The 16171-nt window shown below is 51.7% G+C and overlaps 1 protein-coding gene and 1 long non-coding RNA gene across 2 annotated transcripts; both read right to left on the bottom strand.

Moving 5' to 3' along the window:
* Nucleotides 1–7231: 7231 nt before the first annotated feature.
* SP9 (Sp9 transcription factor) lies at nucleotides 7232–9684 on the bottom strand. The gene is made up of 2 exons (XM_017856957.1): nucleotides 9664–9684; nucleotides 7232–8662 (listed from the first exon to the last, which is right to left on the bottom strand). Exons 1-2 carry the CDS (start codon nucleotides 9682–9684, stop codon nucleotides 7232–7234), a joined length of 1452 nt encoding a protein of 483 aa, XP_017712446.1.
* Nucleotides 9685–14220: 4536 nt separating this feature from the next.
* Nucleotides 14221–15969, bottom strand: LOC108518531 (uncharacterized). The gene is made up of 2 exons (XR_001882384.1): nucleotides 15905–15969; nucleotides 14221–15768 (listed from the first exon to the last, which is right to left on the bottom strand). It is a non-coding gene; the product is annotated as an uncharacterized LOC108518531 (long non-coding RNA).
* Nucleotides 15970–16171: the final 202 nt, after the last annotated feature.

A 16171-nucleotide genomic window follows, 5' to 3' on the forward strand; every position in this document is an offset into this window, starting at 1 on the left:
CGCAGCTCCACCCTCCGGTCCTAAGACCAGGAAGAAAGTAGCACTTTTAGCTTCAGCAGCTGAATGATATTTAAAAATCTTATTTAGGTTTTCTGAAAAAGAAAACCTCTACTATAGTTGTCATTTCTTGAAAAGAGATAAAAGCATGCAATACCTGCAGGCCTTGGGAGCATTCTCTGATAAAAAGGCGAAAGGCCTTTAAAAAGTTGTGAGGAACAAGTCAGACCGGGGAAACTAAGGTTTGGGAAAGCGGGGGCCGCTGAGAGCTCTCCTACCTGATCGAGGCTCCTAAAATCCGGTTCCTGATGACGGGAAAGGAAGAGGTAACTCCACAGCACCTTCCCCGTTTCTCCTCCCTTCACGCCACACTTAACATCACCCCCAGAATGCCCAGAATGTAACAATAATGACGAAGATGTGCGGGATGAACGCGGAGAACTGCCTGGAATGAAAAGAAACCCACCCTCCCGTCCAAGCTGCCCCGGAGTCGCCTTTCTCCAGTCCCTCCGGCTTGAAGGGCTTTGCGAGGGGGTGGAAGAAGTGGAGGTCCGAGGGTTCCTGGACTGATAGAGCAGGGCTTCCCAGGAGGACGTCGCCCTAAACCTAAAGGAAGCCAGAATGGGGGGTGGAGTAGGGTGACGGGATGAATCCTGGCTGGGGTCGCCCCTTCCCATCCCGAGGCGACGCCCCTCTGCGTGCTCTGGTGGTTTCCTTCTCTGGATGCGCGTCTGGCAACCTTGCGAAAACACCCCAAACCGAAATGAGGAGGCCGAGAATGAGGGGGCGCACACCCTTCCTTAGCAGTTGCGCCTCCGGCGCCAGGAGGCCGCCCGACACCCGACCCACAAGGGGCGGCGGGGAACGGTCGGGGCCGGCCCTCTGCGTGGCTCCCTGGCCCCACGTTGGCCCAAGCCACCCCCTAGAAGCAATTCTCAGGCCTTTCCGCTGGGGGCCCGCCCGCCAAGCGCCCTGCCAGTCCCCGCCTAAGCTTGCCGGGCCTCGGGCGCAGTCCCCCGCGCGGGTCGAACTCGCCTTCAGCAGTTAGGAAAGCGAGCGAATTGTTCTGGTCGCTCGCGCTCCACAGGTGAAGAGGGCGCTTTCTGAAGCTCTTGGGACAAACATGAAGATATCAACTTTCGTCAGCAATCTGCAAGCAGAATGTAGACTGGGGGAGACACCCTGTCACTTTGCATTTCCTTTATAAATAAATGAATCACCCTGAAATCGTTACACGCCGGCAAAACAATGCAAAATCCCCAGTGTGAAATTCTAAAGGAAGAGAGATAAGGGTCTTGGAAAATCTGGAACTCTTAGGGGCTGTGGTTTTCCGGGTCCTCGACAGCCGGCCCTGGAGGGACGTGTCCCCACGGACATCCCCACGGACATTTAAGGAAAGGAAACCCTTTCCTTAACTGGAGTTGCAAACACACAGTCTATATTTGTATCAACAATATATGGGGGAGGCATGTCTGTATATATTTACTTCATACATATTTCTATACACTCCAGCGTCTGGGAAGGGTGGGGGGTAAATAACACTGAACGGTTAAAATTATGGAGAAGGGATAATAACTGATTACTAATTTGAAAGTAAACAAACAGGTGACTTTTTCAGATCAAATTCCTCCTTGTATCGTTACAATAAATATCTCTGAAGGAAGCTCTCTATTTATGTTGTCATTGATTAATTCTTCACTACCTCATTTGATTTCGATTTAGAACGATTTGATTCTAATTTAATTAGCATGTAATTTGGATGTACATAATTACTGTAATTATGACATTCAGGTAAGGCAGCTTTAGGCTGAAAGGCAATTTCAAATTTTCTAGCAACCTACTTTGTACTGGGAAATGGACAAGGACTTTGCGCCCTGCTATCCAAGTAGTAATTAGCACATCTTTGAAATAGGCAGTGCGGCGGGGTTTGTATTAAAACAGCAAATACAAACCCAGCCGAGTTACCCGCCGCAAAGGTGGCTGCGAGTCCCCGGAAACGCGCTGCTGCTCCCCGGCGCGAGTTCAGGGAGCCCAGCACCCAGGCGCCTTGACCGGGCTTTCTCGACTGCGGGTGACGGCGCCTCAGCCGCCTCGGGCGCAGGGTTTGAAGGTGTCGCTTTTTAAATTAAAATACAATAAATACGCGCTGGGGAGGTGGGGGGCACAAAAATGGAGGAGGAGGAAGTCACTCCACGTAGTCCGAAGACAGGTTGGGGTCAGGGAGACAGTGGACTGGAAGAGGACGGAAAGGGGCGGCGGGGGTAGGACGATGCACTGAGAGGAGAGAAAATTGGCCAACGCCCCCAACTCTTACCCGATTTCAGATTTGGGTTTCAAAGGGAAAAGGAGAGGACAAAAGGGGTCGTTTTGCTCCGGGAGGATGTGCGCACCCTTCGGGGAGGCCTGGAGAGGGGCATCTGGGGGCTTCTCGCCGCCTCGGGGGCCTTGCGCGCCAGACTCGGCTCCTGCCTGCCCAGCAGCCCCCCGCGCCCCACTCTGGCTGGGGTGTCCGTCGGAGGACGAAGGCGAGGCAGAAGGCTGCTCTGGCCCGCCTCGGGTTGGGGCTGCGAAAGCAGCGGGTCCCTTGCCTCCCTGATGGTCCACGGGAGGGTGGTAGGGTGGGATGGTTTGGTGACTTGTTTGAATCGGCCTGGTTCCAGCCCGCCCCGGATAGTACACGCGGGCCTTGCCGGCCGGGAGCCGCGGATGCAGAGTCGTAGGGGTCTGCGTCCACAGCTGGATCCCCACATCCTGGGGTCCACGTCGCTGCCGATAACGCTTCAGCGCTCTCAACTTTAAATTGGAAGACCCTGAAGTTGCCTTGAAAAGGATGTTAAATGCGACAATTCTAAGACCAGGGCCAACCGGTCCTTATTTTGTTTTGTTTGGATTTTCAGTTAGCACGTTCCAGAAACGACCCTTTTGCCCAGAAGCCACTGCCAAGTAGTTCTCCCCACCCCCAATAGCAGGGTTCGTTCCCCGCTGGAACGCAAACCCTCGCGTTTCTTCGCAGGATCCGCTTGATTGCTGCTGCTCGCGGCAAAAGCCGGTCTCCACACGCTGACAGCCGCAAGCCGGGCAGGCGGCGGCCTTCCCGCCTCGGAGCTCTAGGTGGCGCCAGCGAGCCGCACTCGCCAAGCTCCTCTTATGGGAATCAAGAGCTACTGTCAAACATAAAAGCAAATCAGAGTTTTCAGTTTTTTTAATGTGTTAAGAATGTTATTCCTTAAGAAAATTTGTAGCTAAATTATTCTCACTTAAAATAAACACTTAGTATACCAATTACACAAATGGGCGGGATTTATGTGAGATTTACTTCATCTGCATTTTTGTAGTGGAAGAGAGCCTTGGTGAATACAGATAATAGATGCAAATAAGATTAGAGTTAAAATAAATAAAGTTTCCATCCGAATAAAAAGAAATTCAATTTTACACGACTTGTAACGATTTGACGGAAGGTCCAGACACGCCATTCAGGTGCACAATCTAATCTCATCAAAATAATGTTGTTTCCCGCCTCGAGGAAAGAAAATCTCTTTCTTTTCTTTTTCTTTTTCCTTGTCAGGTAGAACCCAATTCATTCCAAGGGGAGAAAACTGGTGTCAGAAAAGGAGACGCCGGAGGATGGTGTGGATCGTGGCTGGGTGGGCGCAGGGCGGAGGAAAATTTGCTTTTCGTTCCTCTGTTGCGCTGGAAGCTATGGGACAGGAAACGCCAGGGAAACTGGGGAACTCGAAATCGCACTGCCCTCACCCGGGCCCAGGCGCGACTCTGCGCCCCCAGGCCGCGGCCCCCGCCCGCGCGGACCTCCAGGCCGCTACCCACCTCTGAGTTTGGGCCCTTGGCCACCGCCTCCAGCTCCTTCTGGCCCCTGAGCCGGAGAGGCACAGGCCTCTGGGGCCCCGAAGTGGCCCTGGGGAGGCGCGGACCCACCGCAATTGGGGACCGAACTCGTGTTCTAACTGGGGGGCTCTCGCCTGCCACGCGCGCTGTCTCCAATTTGGTCAACCCCGGCCGGCCGGTCGCCACCCGCTCAAGTCAAGGTTCCCGATGCCCCCAGGGGCGCCTAGGGCAGGGCGGAGGACAGGCAGGGGGCCTAGGCCCTCTTTTCGCCTGTTGGCTTCGGCCGGGGCCCCGGGGCCCCGCTCCCTCTGGGCTCAGGTTCCGTGTACTGCTGTCTCCCGGCTGGACGCTCGGGCCGGGGCAGCCGCCCGCCGCTCCCAGGAGCCTGGGTGATGGACGTCCGCTGACCCGCGGGGCAGAGGCAGCGCTCACAGGCCTTGATCACTGGCCTGCGGAGGGAGCCGCGCGGCCAGCGGGACCTGCACAGCCGGGCCCTTTGATCTGCCTTTATTATCAACCACAAACAAAGCTGCTTGGGCCCGACGCCCGGGCGCCCGCGTTCCTGGGGAGACCCACCACACCCTTTACCCCGCGCCGCCAGCCCGCGGCCCCCAAACGCGCCAGGCACCCTCTGGGCCTCCAGTGCCCCGGCCCGAAGCCCCTCCAGGAAACGCGCCCCTACCAGCTGGCTCTCCAGAAGACCATCTCCCGACCAGAGGCGCTTTGGGAGTGGGGTGCTCCCGGTTATGAACAGCTTGATCCGGGAGAGAAAAAGGCCAAAGTGAAGAAAAACTCCAGGAAGAAGAGCGGGGCAGCCGGGCTGCGGGGAGCTCGAGAAGGAGAAGGAAGAAGCCATTGAATGTCACGCTGCAAACTCCCTGCTGGGGACCTTCGTTCTGTTTTATCGCTACTTTGCGACTTGGTGTTTCAGAACAGTTTCCGAGAAAACATTTTGATGATTGTTAATAACAAGAATTTATTTTTTCTTTCCTAAAAATCAAAACCTTCGCTCAAATTCCCAAGGTGGACAGTAATCAAAAATGGAAAAAAATTATGTTGGTGCTGACTTCGCTTGTACTTCCTCTTGTGTGGGAAGTCTTTTAGAAATATTTTTTATTCTGTAAATATGTACTTTATTTTCTAAATTAACATTTTTTCGAATTGCGAAATTATCTCATTTACCAATTTTCTTTTTGTCTCTCCCTCTTTTCTCCCTCTTTTAAACTAGGGCTGTTAAGTTGGTGGTCAGAAGACAAAGAGAGTGAAAATAATTTTCATTTCAATAATTGCCTTCTGGTCAATTTAACTGTGCCTTATTTTGAAAGAGACTGTCTAAATGAGATTCCTGTCCCAAATGTGTTCCCAGGCCTGATCCCAGCCTTTAATTATTCCTGAGTTTTTTTCTTCAGAATAAGACGCCGCACTGAGTAATCACAAAGAAGTCAGAGAGCATCCTTGAACCTTTTCAGAAGCAGCGCCACTGATATTCAAATAACCTGCGAGGGCCATTTGACGGCGCGGGGACCTAGGCATTTCCAATTCACTATTTGCATAGATCAGCCGTCTTTGAAAAGGAAAGGAGCAGTTGTCTTCCATAACATTAAAAAGCCTAGTTATCAAATCAAGTGCTTAGTTTGGGAGCTTTTAAAACGTTTACATTTTATCTCAGGTTGCCCTTTACCGTTTGACATGCAAATTTGGTGCAGTTAATTTAGACAATTAAAAAGATCTTCAAGGGAGCTTTGTCACAGAGAATATTTGGAGTTTTCCCCGCGGACCAGCTGAGATAAAGTTGGCCAGAACAAATGATGTCTAGGAGATTAATTAGATATTTGATAAGACATGAATCCCTAATAAGGGAATACAAGGCACAGGGGGCTGCTGTGTGCTCTAAGTCAAAATTAATAACATTTAACAAGATTTTCATTTAGGCATGAAATGTCTTTTCCGGGGTATTGACTCTAGCGATTTATTCCCTTGAGTTGCCTTCCAACATACAGGGCCTTGGGAGCTAAAGACTTCTTTTTTTAAAGCGTTTTCCTTTCACAGATTGTTTTTAAATCACTTTTTAAAAACAAACAAACCCACCAGAATTTTCTCTGACACCTCCCAGAGGTTTAGGCACCTCCCCAGTTAAAGCTGCCAAGGACCTCTGCATTTTTTAGGCGCTCCAGAGTTTTAAAATGTCACCTTTTGAGAGCCTTCACATTAAGCAATGCTACTACACGTCCTCATAACCCAATTTAATTTATGCTGTTGATATACAAATAAATAATTTTGACTTCTCAAAAACGTATATGTAGTATGGCTTTTATAACCCACATAAACTTTACATTACCTACAACTAACATTAAGGGAATTTTTTCCCAACCGAAAAAAAAAATATCGACCCACGAAAAGGTTATTGAGGGGAAACAGGATTTTAAAAAAGGAAATGTATTGTTCAGAGTCCTTTAATAATACCAAAATGAAAATATGTCAAGATTTTCTTCATACAGATAAACGCATTTAATTTCTTTAGATGACCTTAACTTACGTGTTTGTGAGTGAAATGATAACTCAACATTTTAAATATCTTTTACATATATACTGACTTTCACAAAGTGCATCAGAAAATTAAAAAAACTCCCTGAATTTCAGGGATTCACCCAAAAAAACTCTATTCGAATGAACATTTACAAGAAAATAAAAGAGAACACAATATTTTGAACCCTATTTATACAGATGTTATGAAATACAGAGAAACTGTCGCTAGACTTCCAGTTTAATATCTCACCTTAAGCCTTTCGATGCTTCCTTTTTTAGGAAAAGTCTCATTGTAAGTAGACATCAGGCAGGACTTGGAGCATTTTATATATAATATAATCCACACAAAGGGTGTTTTTATCGGTCCCGTTTGTTTTCAAATGTTCTGACAGTCCTTGGCTGGGTGGTGGCTTGTTTTTGAGAAAAGGAAAGAGACGGGTGTTGGAGGGAGGTGGATAGTGGGCAAAGAGGGAGCCTTTCTATGTATTGCTCTTCGCTCGAGAAGTTTGGGCGAGTGGTATGTGTGTGCGCGCGCGAGTGTGCGTGCTTGTGGTTGCAGGTCTCCGGTGTATGTGTACGTCTGGGAGTACAGTTTTTAAAGTGTTTGTGTCGGAGGATGGTTCGCTTTTGTTTCCGGACCACGCATTCGATTCTCATCCGAGCGCGGAAGGCGAGGGGAGCTCCTCGCACGGCGGGCGAACCGCAGCCCGGGAACCCTCAGCGGCTCCACCTCGCGCCCAGCCGGTGCCCCGGGGGCGTCACTGAAGCCCCTGCCCTCCCGTCCCCCACTCTCTCGCCCTCCGAACCTCTCGTTCGTTCTCGGTGTCTCTACTCGCTCGCGTGCTCGCGCCTCTCGCCCGGTCTCTTAAGAGTCGTTGGGGCCAGATGCTGCTTCCTTGCCTCCCGAGGAGGCCGCCGCCGCCGCCGCCGCCGCAGCTGCTGCCGCTGCCGCCGCCCGGGCTGCACTGACTCCGGAGTCATGCAGGATGAGGTCGGGGGATTCGGAACGGGGCGTCTCCAGGTTGCTGGCGTCCGTGTCACTGTCGCTGCCCTTTTTGCCCCCGCCGCCCCCGTTGTGCGTCTTAATGTGTTTGCTCAGGTGATCGCTGCGCATGAAGCGCTTGTTGCACACAGGACAGGCGAAGCGCTTCTCGCCCGTGTGAGTCCGCAGGTGCCGCTGCAGCTCGTCCGAGCGCGTGAAGCGCTTGCCGCAGAAGAGCCAGTTGCACACGAAGGGCCGCTCGCCCGTGTGCCAGCGCAGGTGCGCCTTCAGGTGCGACGTCTTCCCATACACCTTGCCGCAGCCCGGGATGTGGCAGCTGTGCAGGCCCTTGCGCCGCAGGCTCGCCCCGGCCGGGCCCAGCCGCTCCGCCTCCTGGCAGTTGGGGCAGTCGCAGGTGGCGCGGCCCGAGTAGCGGCGGGCAGAGCGTGCTGAGCTCCCCCCGGCGGCGGCGGCCGCGGCGCCCGAGATCATGGCGCTGGCGGCGGCGGCTGCCACGGCGGCGCTGGAGTCCGAATAGGAGGGCAACACCGGCTTGAAGCCGTCCTGGGCCAGCAGGTGCTGGCTGGTGGAGAGCAGGTGCGAGGCGGCGGCGGCGGAGGAGCCGAGACCGGTGGAGCTGAAGGCCGAGTGCGTGAGCGAACTGAAGTCGGGGTTGTAGGTGCCCAGCTGCGAGTGCAGCGAGGCCTGGGGGGCGCCCGAGTGCAGCGAGCTCTGGAGCCCCCCAGCGGGGTTCTGCACTTCCAGCCACGACCCCGGGCTGCTGTGCACGTCCCACCACGACGACGCCGCGCCGTTGGTCACCTCGCCGGCCGCCAGCGTCGAATGAAAGCCCGACTTGTACCACGACTCGTACGGGTGCGCCATGCCCACACGCGGGTACAGCCCGTCGGCCGCCGTCGTGTGCACCTTGGAAATGAAGGCCGACTGGCCACCCGCCTCCTGCGGGGACACTCCGGCCGCTGCCGCCGCGGCAGCCGCGGAGTTGGAGAAGAGGCCGCCGTAGTCGCTGCTGAAGGCGGACGACGTGGGCGACGTGGAGGCCAGGCAGAAGGCGCTGTTGGCGGCGCCCGAGCCGCCCGCCAGGCCGCCCGAGCCACGGCCCCCGGTGGCCACCGCGAAGCCCGAGAGGCTAGAGCCGAGGTTGCAGCTGGACGAGGAGCGCTTCCAGGGGTGAAAGCCGCCTTTGGCGAAGGCGCTCGACTCCGGCAGCGTCGTCAGCGGGCTCGTGTTGCCGATCTTGTTGCAGGTCGCCGCTAGCATGGCCAACGGGGTCGTTCCGAAGCGCGGCTCTTCCTAAAGTGGGTAGGATGGGGGAGGGAGCAAGGAGGAGGAGGGCAGGAGGAAGTGGGGAAGAAAGAAAGTGCACCGGTGAGCAGCCTCGTCCCCTGCGGCTGCTCCCGGGGGGCCCTAGCTCCCCGTCTCGCGCCTCCTCCCCACGCGCCCGCGGAAGAGTCACTGCACCGGGCGCGGGACAGTGGCCATCACCGCGGCGAAGGTCCGGGGGCCGGAAAGTTGCTCTTCGCTGAGGCTGTAAATCAAAGATGCCTCCGTGTTCCCTGCCTCAGTCACTGCAACCCTGACTACAACCGGACTTGGGTTGTTGCGGTAAACCGGCTCCTCTCCCAGAAGACCCCAAGTCGCCCTTCGGGGTGAAGCGCGAAGGTAAACACAGAGACCAGAGACAACAAACACCGGGCGAGGGCGGAGGCGGCCGAAACAGCAGCCAGGGACGGGCGAAACTTGCAGCATTCCCAGGGTGGCTACGACTTGACTTTTCTTTATTAATAGAAAACGTTTGGTTTTAAAGTTTACACACACACAAACACAGCGATTATGAAAACAACAATCCGAGGATAAGCGGCCAGAGACGTATTTTCAAAGTCACGGGCGAACTGGGGAGCCGCAGAAATGTAAATATTTATTAGCGTGACTAGATGGACTGCAAAACGATTAAGACTGTTTTCTGGAAACACCACTGTCGCATAATTGCAACAAAATCCCCAAAGCAAGGCGGGGGGTGGGGTATAAATCACGAGGGGAAGAAAAGAAACCTCTAGCTTTTCTTTGAAACCAAGTAAAAAAGGACTTCATTAAGAAGACCTTTTCTTGCAAAGGCATCTGCTGGGTTCCAAAAACTTGGGAAAAAATCAGTCCCAGAAATGTGGAAAGTGCTAATAGAAGCTGAAGCTGCAGTCGAGCAGCAACAGTTTCTCGGGAGCCGCAGACCCCAGAAGCCATAACGAAAAATTACTCCGGTTAAAACAAGCAAATGCATTGCCGCGCTTGCGACTTACCCCGAGTATAGACGTGGCCATAGCAGGTCTCTGGCTGCGCAGCGAGGCTGGGAGCGGGGCTGAGCCTGGCGGCTGCTCGGAAAAACTGCTTGGGTCCCGCGCGGCTCCCGCGTCCCCGCGCTCGCGCCGAGCGGACTCCGGGCTCCCGCCGGCTAAACTCAGCCTAAGTGCTAGGAGCACCCGCTTTGAAGTGCCGCTGGCTGCGCCTCTCACCCAATGAGGGCGCAGGCAGAGCAGACGGGAGCTGCCCCGCAGCCAATCAGTCAGACGCGCGAGGGGCCCGGGCCGGGCTCCCGGCGCGTTGCCAGTCAAAGTTGCTACTTAAAAAAGGGCGGCGGGTGGATAAGGGAATACTTGGGGTGGGCGAGGGCGGGCTGGGGACTGAAGAAATTACAGTGCAATTAAAAATTTGCACACACGCACCAAGCCAGGTTTAAGTACCAATGAAACCGGGCCACAAGCACCCCCCCCCACACACAAACCACCCCGAGATGTTGCAAGTTAGGGCTGACAGTCCTACTCGACTCCCCACTTGTAGGAAAGGAGGCAGGAGAGGAGGAGACACCCAGGCACAGCCCGCACCAGCAGGGCCCAAGTGGAGACGGAAATGTCAGCCCTCACTTTGTGTGTCCAGGCTCTTGCCTACAGAACACAACTTCAGCTTATATCTATCATTCTTGCTTGGGATTTTTTTTTTTTTAAATCATTTTCGTGTGTCTTCTACCCAATTCCTTATTCCACTAGATTCAATGTTACTCTCACGGTTATACTGGGGAGTGGGCACGAAGGGACAGTTCCTCCGAGAGGAGCGGAATAGGCCTCTGTGTACAGATCTACATCCACAGATTTGTTGGGAGGGCCTGGAGCCTGCTGTATCCCGCCATTTCCCCCCAGCGGTATAAGTGACTTCCTAATTGTCGCTCTGGCCTCTGACCCGGGGGGTAATACAAGTGCCACTCACGCTAGAGGCTTCTGGTGGTAATTGAGGGCACCCTTTGTACGGTTTCGCCAGCGCTAAGATACCAGGTTAACCCAGTTGTCAAATATGACTAAACAGTGGGATGTGCTGATTATCTGCCGGGTTTTGCTGGGGCTGGCGTGGGGTGGGAGGCATCAGCCCATACAACACGCTGCACGAAGCCGCTTATTTTCACATTGTAACAACTTTGGAAACAGAGACCCGCGCGAGCGGCGTCCGCCCCCACCTCCACCTCCGCTGAAGCTGCGGCTTGCTGGGCTGTTTGTTTAACCCGGTGAAGATTTGCATGTCGCGTTTCATCCTGGAGTGGAATTTTCTTGTCCCAGCTCCAGCCCACTCCCACTCCAGACTGCCAAGGCCTAGAGTCTCGTCTGTAAGGCAAGTGCGCCGTGTTAAGAGGTGGGGTCCACCTTAGTGCCCTGCTTTCACGGACGTGCCCAAGAAATCTCTCCAGGATTTTCACCCGGGAAGGCTGAGGACCAGGCCACACGTGGGCGCCCCCACATTTTGCAGGCTGGAAGCATCCTGAAGTCCTCCCTGGACCTTGTCAATGTGAAAAGAGGTGTCCTCAAACAGACCAGGGTGCGTCTTCGAGTCCCCCAGCAACCGCTGAACTGCTTGTTTTTCTCTTTCTGGGCCCCGCTTTCTCTTTCTTCTCCAGGGTAACCAGAAGCTGTTTCTGAACCAGAAATACCAGCGCCCTCGGGCAGACCTGGGCGCTGGTTTTAACACAGCACACTCCCCACCAAACCCACACCCTGCTTCTTAGGAAAAAAAAAAAATTAAACTACCAACCCCAAACCCTCGAGTGCAAACGATGAGTTGTCGCGGAGCGGGTGCAAATGACAAGGATGTGGAACTGTGCCACCCGTGTTTTCTCTTCTCTTTTGCAAGATCTCTTGACCTAAAAGTATGACCAGAGTGGCACTGCTCTCGGCCCTGTGATGGAGACTGGGTGCGTCTTGGCGCACTCCGTGGGTGGGGAGGGCTATGAGGGTCGCTTTCTTGGATTCCTGTTAAAATACTTTGGCTCAGAATGTTTTCTTTTTTCTTCTTCTTCTTTAATTTTTTTCTCTTTTTTGTTTAAGGTGGCGAAGGCACCAAGGAAATTATGACAGAGAAAGAGAAGGGACAGAGGAGAAGAGAACGAGAAGGCTCGTGTGGCTGTCAATGAAGTGCTGTGCCCTGGGAGACTGTAGTGGAAATGGGGGTGGGGAGGTGTGAAAAGTCCCTGGGGGACGCGGGGTGGAGGGTTGAGGAGAAATCAGACCGCCTAGACGAGCCGGAAAGCCCAGCAGGGGGACCCGGGGGCAGTTCCCAACAGGTGACTTCTGCCCTGGAAGAAGACAGTGGTTCTCGGCTTCCCATAGAGTCTCCGCGTGGATTTACTAATAGAGGGATTGTTAAGTGGCAGCGAGGCGTTTCCGACTCACCCTGTGCAGCCGGGGGAGGAGAAACGCCGAGGTTTCCCCCGTCCACCTCCTCCCCACCCCAACACACCCTCTCCTTAAGGAAACCTGACAAAGTAATAAATAAGACAATCCGAAAAGCCACTTAGCACTAGTGACATTTTCAAGCCAACCATTTAAAACAGTTCTCGCAGACACCTCGGGCTCCGGCGCCCTGCTCGCCTTCCTCTTCTCCTCCTCCCCTCGGGTCCCCTCCCCTCCCCCTCCCGCCGTTTTCCCGTAGTTCCAGCTGTCAGACTCTAGACTTGGGCACTCGCATATTCCTTTAGATACACGCGTCTGCATCACAATAAAAGTTAGGGAAATCTTCCAAACGAACGCAGGCAAACACCCGGGCCACTTCAACTCTAAGGTGGGGCCCCAAGGAAATCTTTCGGAGGAAGTCCAGATTTTTTTCGTCTGACAGATTTTTTTCATCCTCTAAAAAAATCTAGTTTTTAAACAAAGATCAATGTGTTATGCTAAAGTGTTGAGCTGACTGTTAAAACATTTGGGGAAATAATGACAATGTAACAAAGGCCTGGTTTGGAGTGAATCATCACCCTTTTAAAAGTTAAAGCAATTTTCAGGAGAATAGCTTTCAGCAAACGCTTTACATTATTCAAAACGGCCAAATAATGCTCTATTATAGCGCCTGAATGCTGCCAGTCAGCCCCTAAGTGCAATTTGTGCAAAGGCCCCGGTGCCTTATCTCCACTTCTTTATAAAGAGGTGAATATAAAACAATTTCTTCCAAACCCAGACAGAGAGCACGAAAATTGCTTCCCTTTCTGCAATCAGGGCAATTTAACTGGAGTGCAATTAGCACTATTAAATGTCGATTCTGCATAAACAAATCTGACTGAGCAGCGAAAGTGGGGTGAGAACCTCATATACACTGAAACTGATTTTTTAAAATTATGTATCCGGGTCCTTTACAATTGATCCGTGACGTTTTCATCTTGGAATATATTTACATCATAAATACACTATGGTTAAATCAACATAATTTTTTTGCAAAAAAAATTCAATACGAATCCTAATAAAGAAGAATAGGGTAATTAAAGGGAAGAGTTCACTTCCTTTGAACAAATATTGTTTCTCCCATCTAGCCTCTCCCGGGAGCTTTGATCTGAGCAACTGCTCAAGTTGCTGTGTTTAGAAGGCAAAGCCAGGGAAACAATTCGGTCATTAGCGCTGATAGGAAGGATTGGACCTCCTAAGCCACAGATAAAATGCTTCTCCCTGATGCGCAGAAAACATAGTGGCGACTGGGAGGACCAGTTATTTTCTGAATAACTAGATATAGTAGTTGGTTAAATATTAAGTGACTGCCCAGTCTCCCCGGAGCTTTGACCTAGCACAGAGTTTAGCAGTGGATATACACCACTGGGGTGGGATGAGGTTGGGGTGGGGTGAGGTGGAGTTGGGGGGACTCTGGAATATGGTTGAAGGGGAGGCATTGGGGGAGGAGGAACGAAAGGTGCTCGCCTTGGCCAGGCTGGCTGCAGTCAAAGTCTGGACCACCGGGACTAGGAGGAGGGGTTGGGGGTGAAGGGAGCCCAGCCTATAAAAAGCATTTATCTGACCTGTCCTCCCTACTGCCTTTATTTATTTGCTAAGCCACAGCGCTCCTTTTTAAATGATTTGTGCAATTAATTATGCTTTTCATTTGCATGATCTTCACTAGAGCAGTGATTATCAGGTCAGCACAGTGTGGGAGTTGCAGAGATACATTAATAACTTGAGTTAAAAAAAGAAAAAGCTGCCCTTGTGTACCAATGTTGCCTGTCATGAGCAAGGGAGAAGGAAGCCCAGGAAGGTCCATAGTGCCTGTTGAGTCGGGTGAATCCTTTCCACAGTTGGAGTCTTGTCAGCGGTGGGTGAAAATGAAATACAGCCTTTGATTAGCAGGGAATCTTTTATAGTTAACACATATTTATATTTTTTAAAGGACCAGTTGTTGAGATCAAATGGATGGAGAAAATTAATTAAGAATTGAGGAACTCTCCCACAGTTTCTGTTGAGCTTTCCTTTAATATTTGTTCTGTAATGTCCTAATTCCAGCCCAACCCTTGCAAATGAAAGAGCAAGGAAGATTCAATAGGCCAATGGGACTTTCATCTTTTCTTTTTTTTTGTATCTCAGAGGCGTCACTGCTATTTAGCAGTGGTAGAAGATGCAAATCTTTCTTGCCTCTGTAGGGTCTGCTGAAGAAATTGAAAACCCCTAGTCTATTAAGTATAGTCCAAACATTTGTTACACAACTAATTTTCTGCTGTTAGATGTATCTGGCCCACATATTTTAAGCTTGCCTTGATCTGTTTATCTGAGCCCAAAATGCATTAACAATTAAGGGAAAGACTGGTGTGTCAAAGGAAGGAAGGTGACTGTAGACTGTGTGATGATTTTAATGACTGCAATTATTGGAAGATTATTCAACAAGCATCATAGATTTGTTTACTGCATCACTCGGAAACTATGGGGGGCCTATTCAGCTTGGGGTTTTACTTTCCTCCCTCCCTCAGCAACTACCAAAGAAGGGTCTTAGACCTAAGCAAATGTGGCATTCTGTAGCGACTTTCTTCTTTTTAAGAGCATCTCTTCCAAAATAATGCACACGTATTGTCTCAGCCAACTCTAATGGAACCACCTTTGGAGACATTAAAGCAATCTTTTCACATAGACCTGAACCAATATCAAGAAAAGCCAGAGGCCAGGATTCTGATCATTACTCAGTTTCTCCTAGCCAGAGTACCAGTTTCCTCAGTTTTACCCTTTCATAGGCAGATTTGAGGAGGCTTCCAACTCTTTCGTCCTCCATCCAGGGCTTGGAGAAGGCACTACAACCACAAGATGTTAAACAGGAGTGTAGGCATACCTCCAGGACACTCTGGGATAAAGATTGGCTTTTCCTTCCTTCCCTTTAACACACCCTCCCCCATGTTATTTCCTATCACAACTCCTGATGTTGCTTTATTAAAATAAGTAAGTAAAAGAAAAGGTATGGCTAAATGCATATCTGTTTGTGACTAAGGAAGTTTTTACTGTAAATACAGACACAAGGATGCAAGTAAGGAAAGTTTCTTGTCTGATATCAACAAAATGATCCTCAGTCCACAATAATCTATAAATTGTGGCATGGGCTTTGCTCATTAATCGTGACAGATTTGGAAGGGAGATTGGGGGAAAAATGAACAGCAAATATCCCCACTAACACCCCCTTTCTTCCCTCCCCTGTAGAACTGAGACCGGAGTGACCGTGCCATCTAGACTTTCTTCCTGGGTTCTGTAATCGCCCAAACTCAAGCTTCAGGTGGACTTGCCTGGAACCTTCCCTGTTCAAATGCGAGCCTGCAGGATTCTGCAAGTGGCAATTAGGAGCCTATTACAAGCCATTAGATTGATCAATGTACCTTAAACAATGCGAATGAATTATATGACTGATTTATATGGGGAAGAAAAAGAAAGCAATGGGGGAGGACGATTTCATCTCCTTTACATCCACACGCTGTTCTGGAGAAGAACCGGGCCCAGCCTCTGGTTCATCATAGCTTAGAACCACCCGAGCGATTTATCTAGAAAACTTTTCAAGCAAAGACAAGGTCCTCTCAGCTTGTCCGGTGGGTGGCGAGGTGCACGTTCTCTGCCTCTCTCTCTCCGCTTCCTAAGGAAGAACTTAGAAAGGCCAAGGCCCCGAGGGGCGGTGGAAGGTCACAGCGACGCCACTCCGCTAGCCAAGGACACCACCCGGAGCGGGCCCAGCTGCCTCCTTCCCTAGAGTCTGTCCCCAGAGAGAGGGAGGACGACTTACATATTTGTTTAACGGAGTGTTGGGGAGCTGCGTGGCCTCCTAATTACGTCAGGAACACAGAACCATCAGCCCTTGAAGTTTCCAGCGAGACTTCGGAAGGAGCGGCGACCCGGCTCCAGGCGCGAGACGACGCGGGGGGTGGGGAGGGAGGGTACTCCGTGGAACGGAACTCCAAGCTAGGGCTGGCGGTTCCAGCTAATCTATCTGGCGAAGACAAAATTACAACAGAGCTGGAGTGATCAAAGCTGGCCCCGCCCCACCCCCACC

Source organism: Rhinopithecus bieti, unplaced genomic scaffold (assembly GCF_001698545.2).
Source record: "Rhinopithecus bieti isolate Rb0 unplaced genomic scaffold, ASM169854v2 scaffold_43749, whole genome shotgun sequence".
NCBI classification, from domain to species: domain Eukaryota; kingdom Metazoa; phylum Chordata; class Mammalia; order Primates; family Cercopithecidae; genus Rhinopithecus; species Rhinopithecus bieti.

What these genes read in the sequence shown, in the direction of transcription:
- SP9 (XM_017856957.1), bottom strand. Translation starts at nt 9,684, where the DNA reads ATGGCCACGTCTATACTCGGG. An exon ending in TGGCCACGTCTATACTCGGG is followed by an intron (nt 8,663 to 9,663) that starts GTAAGTCGCAAG and finishes TACCCACTTTAG; the next exon opens with GAAGAGCCGCGCTTCGGAAC.